The sequence below is a fragment of the Maniola jurtina genome, chromosome 4 (assembly GCF_905333055.1).
Source record: "Maniola jurtina chromosome 4, ilManJurt1.1, whole genome shotgun sequence".
Classification (NCBI taxonomy): domain Eukaryota; kingdom Metazoa; phylum Arthropoda; class Insecta; order Lepidoptera; family Nymphalidae; genus Maniola; species Maniola jurtina.
In genome coordinates this window covers 11,605,858-11,629,412 of record NC_060032.1, presented here as the reverse complement: position 1 = coordinate 11,629,412, position 23,555 = coordinate 11,605,858, and the positions used below count along the sequence as shown (strand labels likewise).

Genomic DNA, 23,555 nt, shown 5'->3' with positions numbered 1-23,555 from the left:
ATGAAATAAATCTACAGTACTTGTTGTTTATTTTAGTGGCTTTTTGTTGTGCCACACAGCACAATTCACTTCGCCAAAGACTCGTTGATTGGAGAAAACTAAATCTACAGTAGAGCTTAGGATCTAGTTCACAAAAACTAACAGTCAATACTAATATGTATTGTAATTGCGAAAGTTTGTATGGCTAGCTTTTCTCGGCCCATCCGTTTAACCGATTTTGATGAAATTTGGTACAAAGAAGCGTGCATCCCAGGGATGGATATATGACATAAGGCACCTTTTTGAAACGATTAGTATGATAACTTACATCTATTTTTTCTAGATCCTCTCCAACTGACATCAAAGAGACGATGTCAGAGAACGGCCACAGCAAGCGCAGCATCCTAGGCAAAGTGAGCAGGTCCCGCATGCCGAGGTCCACTTCCTCGGACGAGAGAGGAGCCGAGCGGGACCTGGAGCCCGAGGTGCTTGTCATCAAACTGGTCAACGTGGTCGAGCAGGACTATGTCGGTTAGTGTATGACTTAAGTGGGACCTCACAACCTCTCAAAAAGATTTGACCACCTCCCCGGCGTAGATGGTGATTCCCGGCAGTGGTTCGGAATTTTATAATTTCTGAATCTCTGGTCTGCTCTGGTGGGAGGCTTCCGCCGTGGTTAGTTACCACCCTACCGGCAAGGCCGTGCTGCCAAGGGATTTAGCGTTCCGGTACGAGGCCGTGTTGAAATTGAAGGGGTTTCAACACAACAATTGCGGTTGTAATAATGATTGATGCAGGTTTTCCGATTGACCTAGAATCTAGATGAAAAGGTTTCTGATCTGTCTATATCAGGCAATCCTCGTAACTTTAGTTTTAAGTTTACGTAATTATTTATTACTACTATTTATACATCATTATTTTACAAATTCAACAATTGACAATCAAAAAGTGTACAACGGTACTCAATTTGAATAAATGATTTGACTTTGCAACAGAACTTGACTTGTGTTAGAGATGTATTGAATCCATCGTTTCGGTGCTTAGAATTTGTGGCATGATTTTAATCACCAAGAACTATTTTCCATTGTATTTGAACAGGACTAGTCCCCGAGTCGAAAGTGCTGGAATGTTACTACGGTGGTGGGGAAGGCGAGGTTGAAACAGAAGGCGAGGGAGTCAACCTACCTCCCACTGGTGTTACTGCACCCATACAGAAGCGAACCAGGTGAGAAATAGTTTGAAATTGTTGACGCTATTATTACTAAATCCTTCCTTCCTAATAGTTTACTTAAATGATCACTCCAAAAGTAATTTAAACATCGTGGGTCGGGCGAAAAGCAAAGTATTTTCAGTAAAAGTAATTTTCAGTGGACTGGACTGGGCTAAATTGGACTTATCCGATCTGGTCCAGTCCAGTCTGCTCGAATAGACTTCGACCCAGATCGGTTTGATCAGATTGGTCTGATTCGGGCCACTTCAGCCAAAAAGTCAAGTAAAATAAATTGAAGACGAAATATACCACTAACCATATTACCAAAGTTTCGCTCCCAAAGTAGCTGCAGGGTTAATTGCGGTAAAATAACACCTAGAGTGTGACAATCGCAACCAATTCTGATGCTGACACTTTATCAATATTGGCTAAAATGCGTTTTTACAGCAAAAATACCATAAATTCAGGCAATCACAACAATTGAGACTGAAGAAATGACTAATGCAGCTTTTCCGTATTATCTACCAGCAGCTCCAAACAAATCGCCTGTTATTGACCGACATTTCTCATTATTGACATTGTTCATGTAAAATAAGTTGTTTGTTATGTAATTAGGAATTTCCCTGTAAGGCTAGATGTAAGTATATTGAAAAAAAAAAAAAAAAAAGGTGTTGAACATTCGCAATCGACCCGTCTGTTTGTTTAAAACTCATCAATCATTTATTACTAGATTTTCGGTGTCCCACGACGAAGTTTCCCTTGGGAATACTTCGGACAACTTGGAAGCGGTGTCCGAAGCAGCGTCCAATCACAGCGTCACTTCAAGTCTCGAACTGGAAACCGAAGACCAAAATGACAATCTTTCAGATATGGTGAGTACTGAGTACATCACATAAGACCTAGCGGTTTTTAAAACTCATCCTCATGACATCAACCCAGAGACTGTCAGAGCATTGCAAATTCCATTACATACTTAATTAAAATTTGAATTGTGTTTATTGTTAAATTAACTTCTCTTTTGTTGAATCTGTGGATTTATCTATTTCTCATCTTATCTTTCAGGAAAAGGGATCATGATTGATATTAATATGATTGTTATATTTTCAGGTTTCAGCCAATGTCAGCGGTCGAGGAAGCCCCAACATATCCGGTCGGGAGACTCCCTCGTCGCAAGTTACAGATGGCGACACGGCCGGAGACATACCGACAAGACGGTAAATATCATCATCGTCATCAACCAACGTTCACTACTGGACATAGACCTCATAGAAATGTCCATTGCTGGACATAGATCTCTTGTAGGGACTTCCACACGCCACAGTCTTGCACCTCTTTTGATGTTGTCTGTCCACCTAGTGATGGGTCTTCCACGCTGCGCTTTCAGGTGTGAGGTTGCCATTGCCAGAGGTAGCACCTTGATATCCCAACATCTATCGATTTTTCGAACTATGTTCCTTGTCCATTGCCACTTTGTAATGTTTTTAGAAATTTTTCGTTTTGTTTTCGTACTAAACGCAATCCATGTAAAAAATCATTTACACAGGATACAAGCCAACGCCCCGGTTAGTCAAGCCGCAAGCGCTGCTCAAGCTAAAATGTTGAAGCAAACCCGCAACGATATTGAGGACAAATTTGGCAAATTTGAAATCAAGGTAAGAGTCATTATACAATTTTACCTGTCATTTGTGTTTTGTGGTGCAATAAAGTACATACATACATCATCATCATCATGACCGGCCCACTACTGAGCACCGATCTCCTTTCAGAATGAGAAGGGTTAATAGTTATGTAGGTCGCCACGTGCCGCTTAGGAGACTTCTCAGACCTTCGAGTTTAAAATGTTGCTCAAGCAACTAGGGTGCAACTATAACCATGCAAATGCGTCTGAGTTCGATTAAGCAGCTGATATTCCGTTTGCAGAAACTTCTAGAAGGCGACGAAACAATAAGCATAATGTCAGACACTTGGAGTACGGACGTGCTAGCCTCGGACTCGGAGACGATCGGCGACTCATGCGAACACACGCAAGTTGCCGCGAGCCAAGGTAAACAGCAAACTTCATTTTTAGGGGGCCGTATCTCAAAAGGAAAAACGGAACCCTTATAACGCGAAATAGGATCACTTTGTTGGCTGTCTGTCTGTCTGTCCGTCCGTCTGTTGTGTCTGTCAAGAAAACCTACAGGGTACTTCCCGTTGACCTAGAATCGTGAAATTTGGCAGGTAGGTAGGTCTTAAAGTACAAGTAAAGGAAAAAATCCGAAAACCGTGAATTTATGGTTACATCACAAAAATTTAAATGTGTTCATGAACAAATAATTTGTATTTTAATTTTCTAAGTAAGATAACTATACCATGCCAGTAAGATATCATATGAAAAAGAAGGGTTTTACCTGTACACACTAAAACACATTTGTATTTATTTTTATACATAATAGTTTTTGATTTACCGTGCAAAATGTCGGAAAATGCGCGAGTCTGGCCGCTTTTTCTTTCATACTTCTTTGGGATCTGTTAGACTGTGTTGGACTTTAGTACAAATTATTTAACTCGAATGCAATATGTATATCGTTTACACAGGGTCTAATGCAAACACGATCGCGCCGGACGCATCGGAAACTGCGAGCGAATCCGCATGGAGTATGGACGTGCTCGCTTCCGACAGCGATCGTAATACTGAGGTACTGATTTGTTTCATACATTTTTAGTATGAGAGAAAGAGAGAGAGATATTGTCGAATCCATGGACTTACGAATTTTCGCTACGGTCGAATCTAATGGGGATATAACTGCCAATTAGTTCCGCATATAGAGGGCCAAATGTTTGTTACACAACAATTTAAAAATGGAAGATCATGGACTATGACAAATGGGGTGTCATTGTTGTCATTAAGTAGGTCTTTTAAAACCATAGTTAGTTTCCCCAGACCATTTTTCTATTTAGATTTTTCGTGCTTTCAAAGTTTGACGCCAGACATGATGTCGATTTTTTGAAAACTTTTTAAGTACCTAATACATACTTGTTTCGATATCTCGAATATGAATTTATCTAAAGGTGGACACAGACGACTGCGTGTCGGTGGCGGCGCGCTCGGACACGTCGTGGCCGCGCCGCGCGTCGCACCACGACGAGCTGGCGCCCGTCACCGCCAACTCTACCACCAAGTTGCACCAGATTGCCGTATGTCATTTTTTTTTCTCTCACGTCTGGCTTTACGCAGATTAGCCAATGTCAAGTTTGTAGTTATTTACATGTTAGTGAAACCATATAAGTATGGACTTCGTAGATGCCGGCGCTCGCCGACACACCCGCGGCGCTCTTCCAGAGCGCTTCCGAGTCATTTCCACCACCAAAACACACCAATAACATAAAAAAACACAGAAGAAAAAAAACACTCCAAAAAGGCACACCACGCGCGCCAGCAAACACCAACACAGACGAAGTCCGTCATTTATTTATTTATAGCTCGGCTTTACTATTCTGACAAAGATTAAAAGCTCTATTTTTCACTTCATGATATAAAAAAAAACCTTTTGAAAATTACGTAATTTATGTAATTTTAGATACATGTAATGTTCGCTAGAGAAAAACTCCCTTGCATTTACTCTTACGACAGGGTATATCACAAGCCCCGGCATATTATATTTGTATGACCACGTATCTGATAACCTATTCTAAAGTCAAAAATTTTACAACAATTAATTCTAATGTCAACACATTATCTGATATACAACCTTGATCATATATTTTTAATTTGGTTCCTTTAGAATGGTACCGCAAAACGACCAGATGTTAGCAGCCCTAGACACACGACGCGGCCTCATCTACCTAACAGGTATGTACTACTTATTTAACAGTTAAGAGATGTAACCCCTTTTTATTGTTAATGGGGGGAATCTTCTTAATATGAGAGATCGGGTTATATGTAAAAAAAAGCAACCGCTAGTGTTGTTCCCCAGCGCTTTCTGGACAAACTTAGTTTGTTTTACATTTGAATACAAACCAATCAAACTTATAAACACATTCTAGAAACAAATATCTGTGTCTGTGTTTTCTAGATTTTTGTAATAATGTGTAAAGCCTGACCAGAAATATAAAAAACTTGCCCTGGGGATGCCACTAGTATATGGTCTATGATGACTAAGTATTCATAGTCTTGTATAATTTAGTTCCACGGGTTTTTCGCAAAATGACGAGGTATTGTATTTTTCTAGTCAAGCTTTAAAAGTTATAGTGATTATACTGGCTGCCGCAATACATCCTCTGGAATCATTTTTACCATAGACAACGGTAATTACCGTAAATGCATGGTGTTTTTGGCCTAAACACGGTCTACGATTTCTTAAAACACGGTAATTTTAGTTGCTGACACGGTAGTTTGCACTTTTCATCTGGTAACACTGTGTGGGATCTTTCTTAGATAAGCCATATTTTGTTCAGGAGTGGAGGCTACCTCAGCGCTACGGCGGCGCTGTGCCGCGGCGGCGAGCTGGACCTGCCCACGCACACGACGCACACGTCGCCACACAACTTCCCCATCGAGAACAGGAAGAGCATTCTCGTTAACGGTTACCCGGTATGAATCAATTTTTTTTAAAGAATATTAGCCATGTTAAATGACTAATATTCCCCTTTCCTCTCCAACTAAGCGTCAGGCTTGTGCTAAGAGTAGGTACGACAATAGTGCAACGGGCGGGGTTTGAACCGTCGACCTTTCGGTTTTCAGTCCACTCCTTTACCGGTTGAGCTATTGAGGCAAAACATTTCTCACTAGATGATGCCCGTTGGAGTTGGAAAGTCCTTGAGTGGAGACCGCGTTTAAGCAAGCGTAGTTTGGGACGCCCTCCAGCACGATGGACCGACGATATAAAGCGGCTGGCGGGAAGTGGCTGGATGAGGAATTCTGAGGACCGGGTGTGGTGGCCAAAAGTAGTCGTCCACAGGCCGTTGATGACGATAATGCCCAGGACTTCGTCCGCGTAGATTTAGGTTTTTTTTAAATCCTATAGGAACTGTTTGATTTTCCGGGTTAAAAATTAGCCTATGTTCGTGCCCGGGATATAAGTTTACTCTGTACCAACTTTCATCAAAATCGATTAAACTGTTGGGCCATGAAAAGCTAGCACAGAAACAGACATTCATTTTCATTTATAATATTAGTATGGATTTTATAGCCACTGGAAAAGTTGATTCTAGCGCTCATTTTGCAGGTAATGACATGCTACGCGTCCGCACCGGAGAGCCCCAGTACGGCGCCGCCAATGTCCAATGATGTGTTCGACTATGTTCCGCAGGACAACTTCAACGCGCAAAGGTATGTTTTATATTATAATAGAATACGCATCAGTACAGTATTTCATTGCTTTTTGCGCATTATTACAGCCTTTTCTGAGGATACAGTAACTTATTTTCTAACTATACAGCCATGCTCTCGGCAGCAATCTTACCAAATATGTCTATGATGCAGTCTAAGGTGAAGCGCGCCTGCCTAAAAGATGCCTATTCACCCTTGTTTTGAATCTCCTGTAGACGCTGCAATGTCAGAGGAAATGATGTTGAACATGAAGACGTTTTTAACAAACTTCCGGTTAAGTATTGCATAGCCTAGAATCTAGAATACAAGGTTTTTAGACAATACAATACTGGGAAGTTGTCCATGAAGAACTTTTCTCACACGTGTCCATTTCTGCTGGAAATATTTTCCCTTCAGGTTGAACAATTAGCAATGAAATACTGTTTTATAATGTTACTTCTGCAATGCTTTCATCATTGAAATAACATCTTGTATTCATTCAGTAACAGTGTCCCGACTGAGTCGACCCTAGAAGACGCAGCGGGTGGTGAAGAGCCGAGCGCGTTGAGTTGTGCGTCTGGTTCAGACGCGACCAGCCAATGGGTAGATGATAGCTTCCCTACCAAGTACCATCTGCCGTCCACCTCCAAGGCTTACGACGACAACGATCTTATGGACAGGTAAGTCTTAGATATTAGAAACTGGATAGTCATGGGTGATTTCTAGACACATTGGGCAGATAGGACTAGAACATGGAGGTTTTTAGACATTAGACAGTAGGTGAGAGTACATGGTCTTTGTGGCGTTACTAAGTGTACTAAGTTACCGAGCGTTACAAAGTGGCTTGTGATAGAAAAATAATTTGGTTCCAGATCTTTAAACTCAAGCGAGAGCTCGTTCAACGCGCTCTCAGTGTCGCAGTACGAGCGTCGCTTCGACTCGGGCATCGAGTCGGAGCGGCCCGACCCCGAGCCGCGCTCCGCCATCTCCGACCTCATGACGCGCATGAGCTCCGCCACCATCTCGTCCAACCTCGTCAACAACATCGCCTCCCGGATCGTCAAGTCAGAGATCAGGTAGAGCTCGTTCATCGCACTCGCAGTGTCGCAATACGAGCGTCGTCCTTGTCCATACTTCCACACAAATATTATAAACTAGCTGATGCCCGCGACTTCGGATGTAGGTTTTTTGGAAATTCCCGTGGGAACTCTTTGATTTTCCGGGATAAAAAGTATCCTATGTGCTAATCCAGGGTATAATCTATCTCCATTCTAAATTTCAGCCCAATCCGTCCAGTAGTTTTTGCGTGAAGGAGTAACAAACACACACACGCACACACACACACACACACACACACACACACACACACACACACACACACACACACACACACACACACACACACACACACACACACACACACACACACACACACTATGGGTAGAGGTAGCTTGCTTCCCGGAAATTAACATAGGCAACTTTTTATCCCGGACAATTAAAGAATTCCCACGGAATTTTGGGGACTTGGTCGCGAGCATCATCTAGTTTTACTATAGATTCAGTTTTTGTACTCGTTTTATATTATTTCGTATTGAAGGTTGTTTTGGTGCAATGTAATCTATTTTTCTCATTTTCTAGAACCAGTATAGTCAACATCAGTTCTTCTAGGATAGAGAAGAAACGTGAAGCAAGAAACGAGAGCAACATATCCCTCAGTACGCTGTCAGTAAACAGCGTGGAGACATCAGTTTCGGATAAAAGTTCTAGTCAGGATGTGAACTCAGAGAATGTAACGGAGAGGCGGATCAGTCCCCCGCCTAAGACGGTGTCTACGGGGGCCATACCGAAGAGTATAAGCTTCGATGCTACGGCTGAAAAGTCACAGCGGTAAGTCAAATCTAAATATATAAAAAGAAAAGCTGACTGACTGAAAAAAATATTAAAATTGTTCACGAAACAAAATTGTTGATTAAATTACATATAGATGGCGCAGTCCACCATTAACTTGTGGTTAAAGAATTTTATTCTCAAAAGAAATTATACAAATTTCACTTAATGAGAAATTACAGTAATAAACTTAATATAAGCAAATTTTATCTTTCGGCACAGCGGTAAGAAACAACACAATCGTAAAATAGTAGCGGGTAAGGTAGTCTAATATCTAAATATCTATAATGTACCCGACAATGCTCTTACACATTGCACGAGCCGATTCAGATATTTTTAATCACAAAATCTTTAAGTTTCTTTTTGAAAATGTTTATCTTAGTAATATTTTTTATTTCTGTAGGTAATTTATTAAACATTTGTGCTCCTTCAAAAGTTATATTCTTTGTACCGTAGTTAGTGCGTGAACCTCCTTTTAAAGAGATATTATCAGCGTTACGCAAAGGTCGGCATCCCAATTCCCTTTTAGTTTTAAATGATAATTCTGAATGAATTTTCTTTGATAGAATTTTTTTAATTAATATGCATGTATTATAGTAATACATTTGTAGGATATTCATTAATTTAGTTTCCGTATAAATAATTCTACTGGGGGTAAGAAAGTCGTAATTATAAAGAATTTTTATTATTTTGTTTTGGATAACTTGTAAACAATTTAAATTAGTTTTAGCCGCACTGCCCCATATTTCTATCAAATAATCAAGATGAGGTTTAACGAGTGAGTTATAAATATTTATCCGAACCTTTCGTGGGAGACATCGAACTATACCATATAGCGATCCTAGAAGAGATGACAATGTTGATTTTACTTTACTTATGTGCGGTTTCCACGTTAACTGGCTGTCAATCGTTAAACCTAAGTATTTTTCTTCAGTAGATTGTTTAATTCTTAAATTGTTTATTGTAAGTGGAATGTGTACCGGCACTTTTTTGTTTTTTGCTTTAAAAATAACATAGCTTGTTTTGGATGTATTGACAGTAAGTAAATTATATTGAAACCATTCATGCAAAGTGTTGAGATCTTCTTGTGCTAATTTTATTAAGTCATCGATTGAGCGTCCATAATAGAATATACATGTATCGTCGGCATATAAACTGACTTCTCCATGTAACAATAAATTACTAATATCATTGACATATATTAAAAATAAAAGAGGCCCTAGTATAGAGCCCTGAGGAACTCCGCAAGAAATTGGCCGAGCATCACTTTGATAATTACCAATTTTTACAATTTGAGACCGATTTGTTAGGTAAGACTCAATTATTTTGTACGCAGTATCCGTAATTCCTATGTTTATAAGTTTTTTTAATAAGACTGAGTGGCTTACGGTGTCAAACGCTTTCTTTAAGTCAATAAATATACCGAGAGCAATATTTTTTGAATCTATGTTCGTTTTGATTTTGGTCACGAGATCTATTGTAGCTGATAGAGTATTTGACTTTGGGCGAAACCCGTACTGCCGCTCGAAAAGAAAATTTTGTTGGTTAAGATAAAGATCTAGTCTGTTATAAATAATCTTTTCAAAAATTTTTGAAATTACCGGCAATACTGAAACTGGTCTATAGTTACTGGCATCTGACTTCTTTCCAGATTTATATATAGGCGTTACTTTTGCTATTTTGTGCTCATCTGGGAATTGGCCTTTGCCTAAGTAATGGTTAATGCAATTGACAAGTGACGGGCACAGATAATCTTTTATACATTTAATAGTTTTCGTATTGATTTTGTCTATACCAGAACTACAATTTGAATCAAGATTATTTATTATTTTCATTACTTCTTCTACGGTACAGGGAGTAAATTCAAATAACTTTTGCGAAAGTTCTTGGTTCGCTTGAGTACATATTGTATTAGTGTGATAATTTAATGGAATTTGTTTAGCTAATTGCGGACCAATTTCAACGAAAAAGGTGTTAAAATATTTACATATTTCATTGCCGTCCGTTAATATACCGGATTCAGTCATAAGTTTTGGAGGAGCACATTCTGTTTTGATTTTATTATTAGATAGAGTATTAATAAGATTCCATGTTCTTTTACGATCGGTTTTACATTTTTCAAATAAATTTAAATAATATTTGTTCTTAGTCTTTGTAATTAATTCAAAAGTTTCATTTCTTTCTTTCTTGAAGTTCGACAGAATATCTGTATTATTAGGATTTTTCTTTGTTTTTCTCCAAATTTCATTTCTCCTGTTTATTTTATTAATTATATCTTTATTGATCCAATCTTGTTGCGGTAGATTAAGTATTTTAGTTTTCTGTACTGAGCTTTTCTTTACTACATCTTTTATTGCATTCTCCAGCGAACTGTAATCGCAATCATCAAGTGTGACCTTTTTCGAATATGTTCGTAGGTTTTCATAGTTAATAGCTTCATAGAATACTTTTCGATGTGAATCTGGTTTGTAATTTTTAATACCAAGAACAAGTTGTTGATGATCTGAAATTGAAGAGTCCAGTAATGCTACGTGGTAGTTTACATTTTTTAGGTTTGTAATGATATGGTCTAAAATGCTATTTGTAGTAGTCGTGGTCCGTGTAGAATACTCTGGCGTTATATTGTTTATAATTTTGTATCCATTTTCTTCTATCATATCTTTATACTTTTGTATGTTTCCATCGTTTGCTAGGAGGTTAATATTAAAGTCGCCAAATATTATGGCTCGTTTACTCTGCTGTAGTTGCGTTCCAAAATCATCCAGAAACCGGTCCATATTTGAATGTCCAGGTTTGTACACTAGGCCTATGTCCACGTTGTATTTTTCAGTATGAATCCATAGGAAATTGTTACCGTTCTTGTATACCTCCTGAACTACATTATGTTTTATATTATTATGTATATAGATTGACACTCCTCCTCCAAGTTTATCATTTCTGTAATTAAAGTAATGTGTATAGTTAGGAATTTGGAGGTTTTTAGCATCCTGTTCACATTTTATCCAAGTTTCTGTTAAAAGTAATACATGTATTTGTTGTTCAAACGAATTTAAAATGCATTTTAGCTCATCTAATTTTCCTGGTTTAACAATACTTCTCACATTGCAATACAAAAAATTAAATACACATCGTCTTTTGTCTAAATCTTTGTAATTTTGTAATATCTGGTAAGTTATTTCTTCCTGGTTAGTATCATCTTCCGATTGTGTTATTTTTCCTAGTTTTTTGATGATTTCACTATTTTTGGAGTCCCTTTAATATATTTTATCGTGAGGTTGTTTTCACCACGTTTTTGTCTGCTAGATAGTTCTTCTTTTAATTCTTTGAAGTATGACAGCTGTGCGGGTGTCCGATCGGCAAAAACTTTTATATTTTTATCCTTAATATTGCCCTTGTTTTGGAGTATTTCTCTGGATTCCGAAGAAGAATTAAATAAGACCTTTAAAGAACGGTTTATTCCTTGTTTATATTTCCCAAGTCGAATTATTTTTATAGGATGTGGTGCATTTTTCATTACATTACTCAGTAATTTAGTGACTTCAGTGGTATCATGTGTTATCCTGTCTTCGATCTTCTCTGTATGTGTTTCGGAGATGCCTACTATGATGACATTTTTCTCTCTTTCCGCACGTTCACGAATTTCTTGCAGAATATTTTCTTTAGAAATGGCTGATATCGTAGAAGACTCTGCTGGTGTTCCTGATTTTAATTTTTTAATATCATCTTCTAGGCGTGAAATACTCTCTTCTGCTATTCGGCTTTTTGATTTTAACTCTGAGACTTCGTTAAGAATTTTATTGTGTTCTATTGCTAGATTTTCAGTAGTTACTTGAATGTTGTCGACTTTCTCTTTTATATGCGATATGTCTTGATGTAAAGAAACAATAACCTCTTTTTGGGATAACATAAAGGATTCAAACATATCTTTCATTTCTTGATGAATCTGAAATAATTCATTACGGCAGTTGCAGTCCGACGCTGGTTGTTTTCGTTTGCGCAACATGACATTCAAGTCGGCCACATCTTTAATTTTCGATAAATCTGGTTGTGATCCACTCCCTGAGAAAAATACCTTTTCACTATTTTCAGTAGTAGGCGTAGCAGACTTTGGTTTGCCTCGGATAGTTATATTATCTTCCTGTGGCACTGCACTCGTATTTGCATTTTCGTTTGACATTTTTATCAGGTAGGTGTTACACAAATTTTACACAACATTCAGACTAACGATGTTTCACAGTAAGTATATTACTTGTATACTATTAATACTAGTAAACACAACACTAGAATTACTTTAGAATAAGTTTCGATCACTTTTTGTTGTAATAAATACTTTAAATATTACGAGCACATGTAACGCGATGTTGTTCGTACCGCTGCCGCGCGGGTAACTTGCAGTGTTCTATAATATAAAAGTGTTAGGTTTACCTTGTACAATGGTAAGAAATCCTTTGTGTGCGACTCCGACTCGCACTTGACCGGTTTGTTTCACAGGAGACGTATAATGGGCGAAGATGGTCTGGTGAACAATTTGGACGAGCTGAAGAACAACGTGAAACGTTCGGGAGGGAACTTACTGCACAAGTTCAAGATGTTCCGGCACAAGGGCCGCTCGCACCATCACGGAGGTACGTCATATTCATACTGGAAATTGTACTATCCATCCACGGAGAGAAGTTAGTTTAGAGCTCTCTCTGTTGCACGTAACGCCCATTGACTTTTTGTCTTTGTCCTTTAGCGAGAGAGAGAGAGAGAGAGAGAGAGAGAGAGAGAGAGAGAGAGAGAGAGCTGATTGAAACGTATTCATAACGTATTCATTCATTCCATCGAGCGAAGTGAGATGTTCCGTGTCCGTTTTTATACCATACGTTTTTATTTCAAGGTTAGAGGTATTTGACACGACACAAATTGTTGTTAGTGTTAATTTTATAGATATAGACTATTCCAGACCCAACTACCTATTTCGCTCGAAAATCCTGTCCTACTCTAGCGGCACGCTATGATGGCCGGTTTGACGTTTGTCCGCTCATGAAGTTCCGTATTAATTGATAACGACTTTGAAGGAAATAATTGTATTACTTTATTGACGATAGTGATGTGCAGAGATTCATAAATTTTATCGAATGTAGTTTTAGGTTTAGGACTCAAAATTTATTTATTAAATTGATTTCTTAAATGTATACAAGTGTAGAAAAATCAGTTTGCACCATTTAAGGGGTGAATGTACTTGTGAATATGAACAATTTTCACTATGTGGACAAACCTCTGAAATCGCAAAAAAATATCAATAAATTTTTAAAAATGGAATCTAATACGATCGTCACATAGGATCGCTGGCTAGCACAACTACTACCTCCGGCAAACTCGCGTCAATGCTCAATGCAAAACAAAGCAGTTTCGAATTGACGTTGCTTCGAAAAGTATAAACTGTCAGTGCAATGCGATTGTGATATAGTTTTGACCTGGCTTTGGATTTCAAATATTGATACTGCATTACTGTTGACCCTTGCTCGTTAATTTGGACTCTGTTCAAGCCCTTTGTTGTGGATTTCGTCGATATGACCGAACGTACGCAGAGAACTGTTCTAAATAGTCAGACACGTGAGTTCGTAATACGCCTTCGTAACTATTTCGATCGTGAAGCTCAAAATGGAGGGCCAATTTTACCTATAACGTCAGTGGTTGAACGCGTAGCTGATGCGCTTAATATTGGACAACGAACTGTTAGACGGATAACTAAAAAAAAATATGGCGAGACTGGCACAGAAGAAAATAAACTTCACACACCAAAAAAGAGAAAACGAGCAAAACCAGTCGTAGGCATCGATAGCTTTGATGCCGATGCTATCCGAAGACATGTTTACGGCTACTATTTACAGAAGGAGTATCCAACAAGAAAAAAGTTGGTGCATTCACTGAAGGAAGCTGGATTATTCTTCGGTGGGGAAAGTTCTTTAACGAAGATTTTGAAGACCATTGGATTTCGATACAAAAAATGTAACAAACGCAAAATATTGATGGAAAGATTTGATATAGCGATGGCAAGGTATACTTTTTTACGGCAAGTGAAAGAAATCAAAAATTGGCAAAATGTTGTGTTCTTGGATGAAACATGGCTTAATGCTAACCATACTGTAGGCCGTTCTTGGAACGATGACACAGCAGCATCTACTTCCAAAGTTCCTGTAGGAAAAGGATCGCGACTTATAATTTGTCACGCCGGAACCATCAACGGGTTTGTCGAAGGTTCTCTCATGGCTTTTGCGTCAAAAACCACTGGAGACTATCATGAAGACATGAATGGAGAAAAGTTTACTGAATGGTTTACCTCAATGTTGTGTAGCCTCCCTGAACCATCTATTATAATTATGGACAACGCCCCATACCACTCGATGCAAATTGACAAGCCACCTGCCCAATCCCAAAAGAAAGCTGATATCGTCGCATGGCTTCGTAAAAATGGCGTAGATGCAAACATGAATATGTTAAAAGCGGAATTAGTACGTCTTTTAAAAGAAAACAAACCAACCAAGATCCGATACGTCATTGACGAAATAGCATTAGAACATGGGCACAGAGTTATACGGTTACCGCCTTACCATTGTGAGTATAATGCGATTGAGTTGGTGGGGGCTCAAATTAAGGGATATGCTGCAAGACACAATACAGAACCCCCATTTACCACAAAAAAAATGCTAAAATTATTAGAAGAAGCTTGTGAACATGTGACTAAAGGAGACTGGGAAAAGGTTGTGAATAGAACTGTTAAATTAATAAGGGAAGATTATGAAAGAGATGTGAAAATAGATAATATTATAGAAAACGAACATATAATTATTAATGTATGTGATGATAGCAGTGACGACAGTGAAAATAGTAGTATGGACGAATCTGATTAATTATGGCCTTTTGTGGCACCTTTTTTGGTATCTTTTGTATTCATATGTTTCTTGTGTGCATATAAAGTATGTATATTCATTTTCGTTCAAATATTCAGTTCGTTCAAATAAATTAAATAAACATATACATTTTTGTTTTATTAAACCTATTTAATCAGGTACAAAAACAAAACTTAATTGTTTTTTGTTCGAGAATAAATTGACATTCCACATCACTATTGTAATGTGTCAAACCGGCCATCATAGCGTGCCGCTAGTGTAATAGGGTTCTATGCTATAGAGAAAACTTACATTTAAACTCAGTTTAGTGTATGTTGAATATCAGTTAAGTGTTACGATGTCCATTTTAATCACATTCACAGAGTGTCTGAATATTGCAGAGATGAAGGTATCCGAGGAGGAGGTAGGCAGCGAAGAAGTGGCACCGGAGATTCGCGAAGGTGAAAGCTCAGAGGAGATCCTCGCCAAGTATCGACGCGCGGCCGAGTGCGCGCCGCGCCGACAATCCAGGCATCACGACCTACCCGATGGACACGATATGGAAAGGTAAGTTTAAAAAAAAGATGAGCTGAAGGTATCCGAGGAGGAGGTAAGCAGCGAGGAAGTGGCACCGGAGATCCGCGAAGGTTAAAGCTCTGAGGAGATCCTCGCCAAGTATCGACGCGCGGCCGAGTACGTGCCGCGCCAATGTCGTATCGGAACGCTAAATTGCTTGGTAGCACAGCTGTGCCGGCTGGGTGGTAACTAGCCACGGCCGAAGTTCAGACCAGCCGGGCGATTCAGAACACTCGATTCGGTAAGTTATCGTTCGATATGACGTATTTTTCAATGAAGAGTACGTCTTATCGAACGGTAACTTACCGAATCGAGTGTTCTGAATCGCCCGGCAGACCAGAGAAAATTAATCCTTAGAAAATCCTTTCTTACCGGATGTCTACGTCATAATAGCTATCTGCATGCCAAATTTCAGCCCGATCCATCCAGTAGTTTGAGCTGTGCGTTGATAGATCGGTCAGTCACCTTTTCCTTTTATTATATTTAGATTACACAATATTATAGTACATTTCTATCCCCACAGGTGCGAGGGAGTCGTGGATCTAAACGATCCGGAGGTGTTCAACAGTATGAAGCGACGCTTACGAGTCGTTTTGGCCAACACCGACTTTCACAGTGTCCAATACGTTCCCAACGTGAGTTTCCTAACGAAAATTTTAAGACTATCCCACCTCCGATCAATGGAGATCCGCACTGCAAATTTATATCGACAGGTGCGCATAAGCGAACCGGTCACAGAGATAGTTTATTATCTGTGGAAGCGGTTTTACTGAGCTTTAAAAAGTCATAATTTTGATTGAACGAGCTTCCAGGTACCATACATCTATTAATAATTCACGAAACAATCTATTTATACATTTCTGTCTTGGTGTACAATAAAGAATATTTTCAGCGCGTGGCAGACGATAGTTTCAACACATTCTGAAAGGAGAATCGTGTGCAGAGTAGTTCTCCAGCAATGGGTTGATGATGATCGTATTTTTCGTATTTGTCTCAGCGGTGTACAAGTACGAATCTCACGGAGTGGGTGCGCGCGGGCGGCAGTGCGGAGGCGGCCGCGGCGGCGCGCGCCTTGTCCGCGTGCGGCGCGCGGGCCGCTCGTCTGGCGGCTGCTTTACGCGCAGACCTTGCCGCGCGGCGCCCCTATGCTGCTTATCTCGCCTCATGTCGTGCGGCGCTAGCTCACTCACTGCACGATCTTCAAACGTTAGTGCCCATGATATGAAAGTTCCAGAAATAATGCTGTTGCCTGGATAGGTACCTGACCGTATGCATGACAATGCTGATAATATTGTTATGGAAGAGCGATGTCTTCTGACACAAAAGTAGTTCTCTTACTCCTAAAAAAAAAGCTCCAACCTCTTAGAGATACTGTAAATATACAAGTAAGTTACTTAAAACAAACAATTTTTAATTTCAATTTAACATTAATTGATATCCTGACCACTGTATACTTACTAGGCTTTGTTGAGAATTGTTGTAGGAGATAATTTTATCATGTTTGAATTTTAAGTTCATATTCTATTTATTTCTAGTATTTTTATTTATGAAAAAGTTAATATTATGTTCATGAAACTTGATCCTTAATATTCGGGGTTTGTCCTAAGGCAAATCAAGCTCGTCCGTTGGGAGTGGTCCGGCTGTGCGCGCGCGGCCGCCGCAGCCCGCGTGCTGGAACAACTTGAGCGAGGACCCGCGCTGCGACGCCTGGCCGCGCACCACGCGCACGCTCACGCGCTGCTCAACGGCGGGGAACTGATGGACGAGCGCGCCACCAGACTGACGGCCAGCATCAAGGCCATCACCGCCGAAGTCAAGGCCGACCCGTCGTGGGAGGGTAAGTGGCTAGTGTTGTGGCCATACCAGGCCTAAATGTCCGGGTGTAGTCCAATGTTGACACTTTATCTACACATGGACGCGCCAACGATAGCCGATAGCATAGAATGTATAGATCGCATGTATCTCAATCAATGCTCAAAGTACTGAAAAAGCGCACATTTATGCATATTCGTGCCATCATTCGCATTTTTTCGACACGTCTATTGCGATCTACGTACATGTAATGTTAAGACGTATTGAAGAATGTGTTGCTTGTGGCAACATTATACGTGGGTCATGTTTAAAGTATGATTTACCATTAGGTTAAGCACTAAAATTGTACTTTTGAGATGACGTGGCACGGAGAGCAAATATGGCGAGTCCTCAAAATGTATGTGCTGTACACTACTTTGATTGCGCGCCTTGTAGAGGGCACCAGGGTATTAATTGCACCCGGGCGCTACTTAGCTAAAGCTGAGCTTTAGTGATACCAACATCTTGTTTCAGGAGCCACCGCAACCATAATAGAGAGCGCGGAGGTGACCGTGGAGCGAGCCGTGTTCGCGAGGCTCTACCTGCACGTGCTATTCCCGAACGGCGACGGAGATATCGCCAGAGATCAGTGAGTGTTAACGCTTTCCAAATCCAAAACTTTATAATTTGACTAGCTGATGCCCGCGACTTCGTTTGCGTGGATAAGTTTTTAAAAATCCCGTGGGAATCATGTTTTAATACATGGTATTGTATTGTCCATAGGGTGCTAAGCGATCACATACGCCGCCTGTCCGCAAGCACAAACGCAATACGAGCGGGCGTGCCGCCGCGCCATCTGTGGGCGGCGCCCTTCCCGCACGCGCAGCTGCAACTTCGATACCTACCCGTGTACCGTACGCCGAAGGATAAGGTGAGGAGCAGAGCGACTAGCAAAAACTAATGCTATAACCTTCGTTTTTACTAAGGCGCTTTTTTGAAAATGAGTCTGCAAAAGATTTTTATCATATCATCATGTCAGCAACATAAACAAATTTAAAGTTGTAATAGTACAGTGTTCGTCGTTGGGTTCGTAACAAATCCTTTTGGTACAAGCCGTGTGGTTTTCTTTATATGATCTGTGGTCCCTGAGGTCACGAGTGGGCTAGGTGTGGGAACATTCGTAATTATTGTTTAGTAGTTAGTTTACTATAAAACACCTCGATAACAGATGACTGATGATTTGAAATAAGAAAGCAATACTATATTGTATGTTTTACAGGTAACGTGCGTTTTACGGTGCGTGCGATCCCTGGTATCAACTCTGGCACTGACGGACGGTTCTCCGCCCGCCGCCGACGATCTCACGCCGGCTTTAGTACTCGTTATTATCAAGGTACGTACTTATTTTGTTTTACGTATTGATTTTTCGGGATAACAAGTAGCTCATGTGTTAAGTTGTATAAGCTGTCTCCATTGCAAATTTCAAATCCGTCCAGTAGTTTTTGCGTAAAAGAGTAACACGTATGCACACACGCACACACATACACACACACACACACACAGAAACTTTCGCCAATCATGCGAGCTTAAAGGTTTTTCGTGTGTGGCCTTGAAACAAAACTATATCCCATTAAGATTAGGTTTGTTAAGCTTCACATGGATATCTTTAGTTTACCGTTAAGTTTTTGCTAGCCACAGTGGCAGCGAATATTTGAATCTGGCCTTTAATAATAATTTGAATGCCCCCTTCGCAGGTGAACCCTCCCTCCCTGCTGTCGACGATAGAGCTGGTGAATGCTTTGGGCGGCAGCGCGCTGTCCGGCGAGGCCTTATACTGGTGGACGCAGTTCTGCGCCTCCGTAGCATACATAAAGACGATGGACTACCCCGCGCCCGCGCCCGCACCGCACCCCCCCTCCAGCAACGACTCCTAGCGGGGGCAGGCGCTGGTATGTATCAATACCATTACTATGTATGTAACATTATCACCCGTATTCACAATCGTTACTATGAGGTCTCATAGTGCGCTCGAACGCACAGTGTAGGTTCCACCAATCAGATGACTGTGTCACGTCAATTTACAATGATCTGATTGGTGGAACCTACACTATGCGTTCGAGCGCACTGTGAGACCTCATAGTAATTGTGAATACGGCCGTATGTCTATGCCTGTCGGTCACAACTGATTTTCGAATCGATCGATTGAATCGATTAAGTTGAAATCTGGTACACATATAAATTTATGTGACCCAGACAGGGACGTGTAATTTTGAAAATGGGGTCACTTTTGGAAGGCAAAATTAAACTGTTTTGCAAACCGTACCGTGTGATATGTTATGAATATTAAATTAAAGATCATCGACCAAACAAGTTGAAACTACTGAGCCTAAAATTTGGAAAAAATTATATAGAAAATAGTTCTTTACTTGTAGATCATAGGAAAACCTATAAGAAGTTTATGGTCTTATGAAAATAAAATAACATGGTAAATATCTCAATTTTACAAACTTACTTATTCGTCGTACCCCCTCCACGCGAGTTCATTTTACACTTGTGTGGTTTTTTTTTTTCAAGTAATATTTTGAATATTTTAATTAGCTAACACTTTATGTAAATAAAAGTTTCATAAATATTGCGGCAGTTTTCGCGCATTTTTCATTTGACATAAAGCGCATAATCGGTCTGAAAAAGAAAATAATCCACAGATTAATAATAAATTAAAGCATTTGTCTTTTTTTTTCAGAGATCAGCGCGAAACATCGAATTCAGGTTTAAAATGTTCCGTGGCGTCGCCCGCTGCGACCGCAGGAACACATTGTAAACGAATACCTTATTATAAGTGATAAAATAAATTATAAAATGTATTATAATAATATAATCGTGTGTATTCAACAAATCATCAACGATACCATATTCTAATATTTTTCAATAATCTGCAGGAACTTTGTGATACGAGTTGCACATCTCGACAACGCTGAGAGATTTGGGTATCGAAACACTTCATTCGTTCAATCATCATACTACAGGCCTGGGTGAACATTGACTTGGTTTATTTATTTATATTATTTATTACATTATTTATTTGCATATACGTGGGTATGTGTGCATACAGATGTTACAATTATTTCTGTGTAAGACAACTAAATGAGTATAATATAAGGTACATAAGTTACATCCAGCGAATTTCCTATTATTTTATATTAAACTATAGTTGGACTTCGTCTGTGTTGGTGTTAGCTGGCGGGCGTGCTCTGCCTTCTTGCAGTGTTTTTTTTTTGCTAAAACTGACTGGAAAGCGCTCTAAAGGGGTGCCGTGCGTATGTCTGCGAGTGCCGGCACAGACGGAGTCCATACTTGTATAGTTTAACAAACTTATTAAAAATAACTACAAACTTGACATTGGCTAATCTTTGTAAAGCCAGACGAAAGAGAAATAATTGAAACTATAGTTGCATGCGTTCCACATGTCTTACCCATCGTATTCTTGACAATTATATGGTTTGACAATATTTGGCTCTTCAAAAAGTTCATAAAGTTAATGATAGTAACGAATCCGTCGTTTTTAATGCCAATTTTAACTACGCACTGCGCTGGGGAGCATCAGCTTATAAATCTACTTAGTTTACTTGAGTCTTAAATAAAGCAGTTTAGGTCCATTTTACTTTGACAACATAGTGTTTTGATAATCGAAATCTATCAACGTTGTTGAGAAGTGTACTCGTACTAACGCTTACATAATATTATGCTTACAGTAGGAACGCACTTTCGCCAGCCAGTTTCAGCTGAATTTGTAAAAAATACAAGCTCTGAAAAATGGGATAGTCTGTAAAATGTGGGGCATCTTAGAATCCTAACCGTTACTTATAGATTTTTCTGTGCAACGCTGCCTTCCGTATTTTATTAAAGAGCGCGTTAGTGAGTAGCAAAAATAATTTAGATCTTAGTCAGTGGATGTGTATTTGTATAATTAAGTAATAACGTGTAACCGCAATCTGTGAAAATAACTTAATATGTGATTGTATAATCGGAACTTTCAGTATCATAACCAATATTATGTAATATACCAAAAATTAAACTAATATAAATCTACTTAATGTAAATCAAACTGATATTTTCTAAATAATCAAATATGTTTTAGCGTTTAAACTCATTACCAACTATTTATATTTATAATCGAACATGATTATTTACAGATATAAATTTTGTTAATCTAATCGAGCATTTATATAAGTTCGTAACGAACTTGTAACGATTCATGAATAACTGGGTTGCTTTTGTCTATGGTTACGTCAGAGAGAGTTCAGATTTTTTAAATCGATTTTAACAAATTAGAGCAAGAAATTGGACCCCAGTGGTGAACGATCTCTCGCTCTCGCTCGGAAATCAAAGTGGTATAGGTAGGTATTTGCTTCAAGTAGGTATGTATTAGGAGCGTTTTATCTATCTTCATTCATGGGTCTAACTAATCGTATTCAAAGCACAGATAAAAGACAAAATTACCACAGATATAGCTCACCTCTTGAAACGGTCATAGGATCTTTTTTAATCGATTTTAAATATCTGAGTCCTCTGCTAAAATTTGCTTTATCCTTAGGTAGGTATAATCATGGTATAATTATGTAGATTTATGGTCAGATCCGACTATACTGTCAGATGATTAAAAGCCTTGGAACTGAGAGTTGTCTGGGGAGGTGCAAAATGCAAACACGTACAGACCGTTCACTAGCGTCATGTTGGCACCATTGTAAATCACGAAATAATATACCCTAAGTTCTAAGGAATAATAAAGCATACAAAACAGTGGTGACAACATGACGGCGGGGGTCAATTAGTTTTAGTGAACTGTTTGTAACTGGTTTTGTATATTATCCTGTGGAGCCGGCGTGCATAGTTTATGTGAAGATAAACCAAAGGTATACAAAACTCCTGAACAAAGAATCCGAATCGGAGAATAATCAACTCAGATTATTTGCTAGCGAGTTTATATACTAGATCATAGGTTCGAAGTTCTTTAAAGCTGATCGTAATGAGCACCTCGAGTAAGGCATATTGAATGTAATTTTTCGAACGTTTTTTTTTTGGTAAGCTTTAACTACGTATAATCTCGGTTTTTTTATCAACCAAATACACAGCCTAACTGAATGAGGACGCGCGGACGACGGTTGAGTGTTGAACTGTTGACCAAATCAATCTTATTTTGCACGTGAATGGCCCAAATCCGTGGTCTGGAATCTGGATCTTTTGAGCGCTGGTGTGCTGATGACGTCACGTCATACATAATCTAAGAAAAATGTGCTTGTGATCAGCATTAAGAACTTATTCGACTCGTCTGTGATTCTTAAGTGTGGTTTTGTAATACTCAAGGAAATGTATTTTTGGAAATCCTTATGTATGTATAGTATGTTGCATTATCTTACCAGAGTAGGCATCTAATTGGATATAAAAATCGGCTTAGCTATTTGTGTAAAATACTGTAACATCTTCCATTCTTATCTATTTTAAATATGTAACTTTTTAATCTTCATGAATCAAAAAGTGGTGATAGCTTAGTGGTTAAGACGACCGCCTTCTATTCGCGAGGCCAGGGTTCGATCCCGGGCACGCATCTCTAACTTTTCGGAGCTATGTGTGTTTTAAGCAATTAAATAATATCACTGTGAAGGAAAACATCGTGAGGAAATCTGCATGCCTGAGAGTTCTCAAAGGTGTGTAGACTATGACCAAAACCCTTCTCATTCAAGAGGAGACCCGTGCTCTGTAGTGAGCCGGCGATAGGTTGATCCTGATGATGATTATTATTATTTATCTTCCGACGAAGATAAAAACTAACTCAGATAATATTATACTTACAGAAAACTAAATTAAAATCAACGAATTCGTATAAAAAATTTAATGATATTAGTTTTGAGCTTATTTGTACCATATTTTCGAATAAGTTGTGACATCC

At 39.2% G+C, this 23,555-nt stretch overlaps 1 protein-coding gene across 2 annotated transcripts in view; it reads left to right on the top strand.

Annotated features, from left to right (window-relative positions):
- The window catches only part of LOC123864920 (receptor-mediated endocytosis protein 6 homolog), a 30,183-nt gene extending 9,317 nt beyond the window's left edge, over window positions 1-20,866 (top strand). The window contains exons 9-32 of one of the 2 annotated variants that reach the window (XM_045905679.1): window positions 323-510; window positions 1,078-1,204; window positions 1,920-2,061; window positions 2,297-2,403; window positions 2,733-2,841; window positions 3,110-3,233; window positions 3,767-3,867; window positions 4,241-4,366; window positions 4,954-5,021; window positions 5,627-5,762; window positions 6,397-6,500; window positions 6,983-7,159; window positions 7,352-7,555; window positions 8,148-8,366; window positions 12,858-12,991; window positions 15,643-15,808; window positions 16,341-16,452; window positions 16,815-17,023; window positions 17,425-17,654; window positions 18,143-18,257; window positions 18,392-18,539; window positions 18,888-19,001; window positions 19,363-19,557; window positions 20,352-20,866. In XM_045905679.1, the coding sequence (XP_045761635.1) occupies window positions 323-510; window positions 1,078-1,204; window positions 1,920-2,061; window positions 2,297-2,403; window positions 2,733-2,841; window positions 3,110-3,233; window positions 3,767-3,867; window positions 4,241-4,366; window positions 4,954-5,021; window positions 5,627-5,762; window positions 6,397-6,500; window positions 6,983-7,159; window positions 7,352-7,555; window positions 8,148-8,366; window positions 12,858-12,991; window positions 15,643-15,808; window positions 16,341-16,452; window positions 16,815-17,023; window positions 17,425-17,654; window positions 18,143-18,257; window positions 18,392-18,539; window positions 18,888-19,001; window positions 19,363-19,542 (3,340 nt within the window). In that variant the 3' untranslated portion in view covers window positions 19,543-19,557; window positions 20,352-20,866. Of the gene's footprint in view, window positions 1-322; window positions 511-1,077; window positions 1,205-1,919; window positions 2,062-2,296; window positions 2,404-2,732; window positions 2,842-3,109; window positions 3,234-3,766; window positions 3,868-4,240; window positions 4,367-4,953; window positions 5,022-5,626; window positions 5,763-6,396; window positions 6,501-6,982; window positions 7,160-7,351; window positions 7,556-8,117; window positions 8,367-12,857; window positions 12,992-15,642; window positions 15,809-16,340; window positions 16,453-16,814; window positions 17,024-17,424; window positions 17,655-18,142; window positions 18,258-18,391; window positions 18,540-18,887; window positions 19,002-19,362; window positions 19,558-20,351 lie in introns of both variants that reach the window. The other variant, XM_045905678.1, reaches the window with a different exon arrangement.
- Window positions 20,867-23,555: the final 2,689 nt, after the last annotated feature.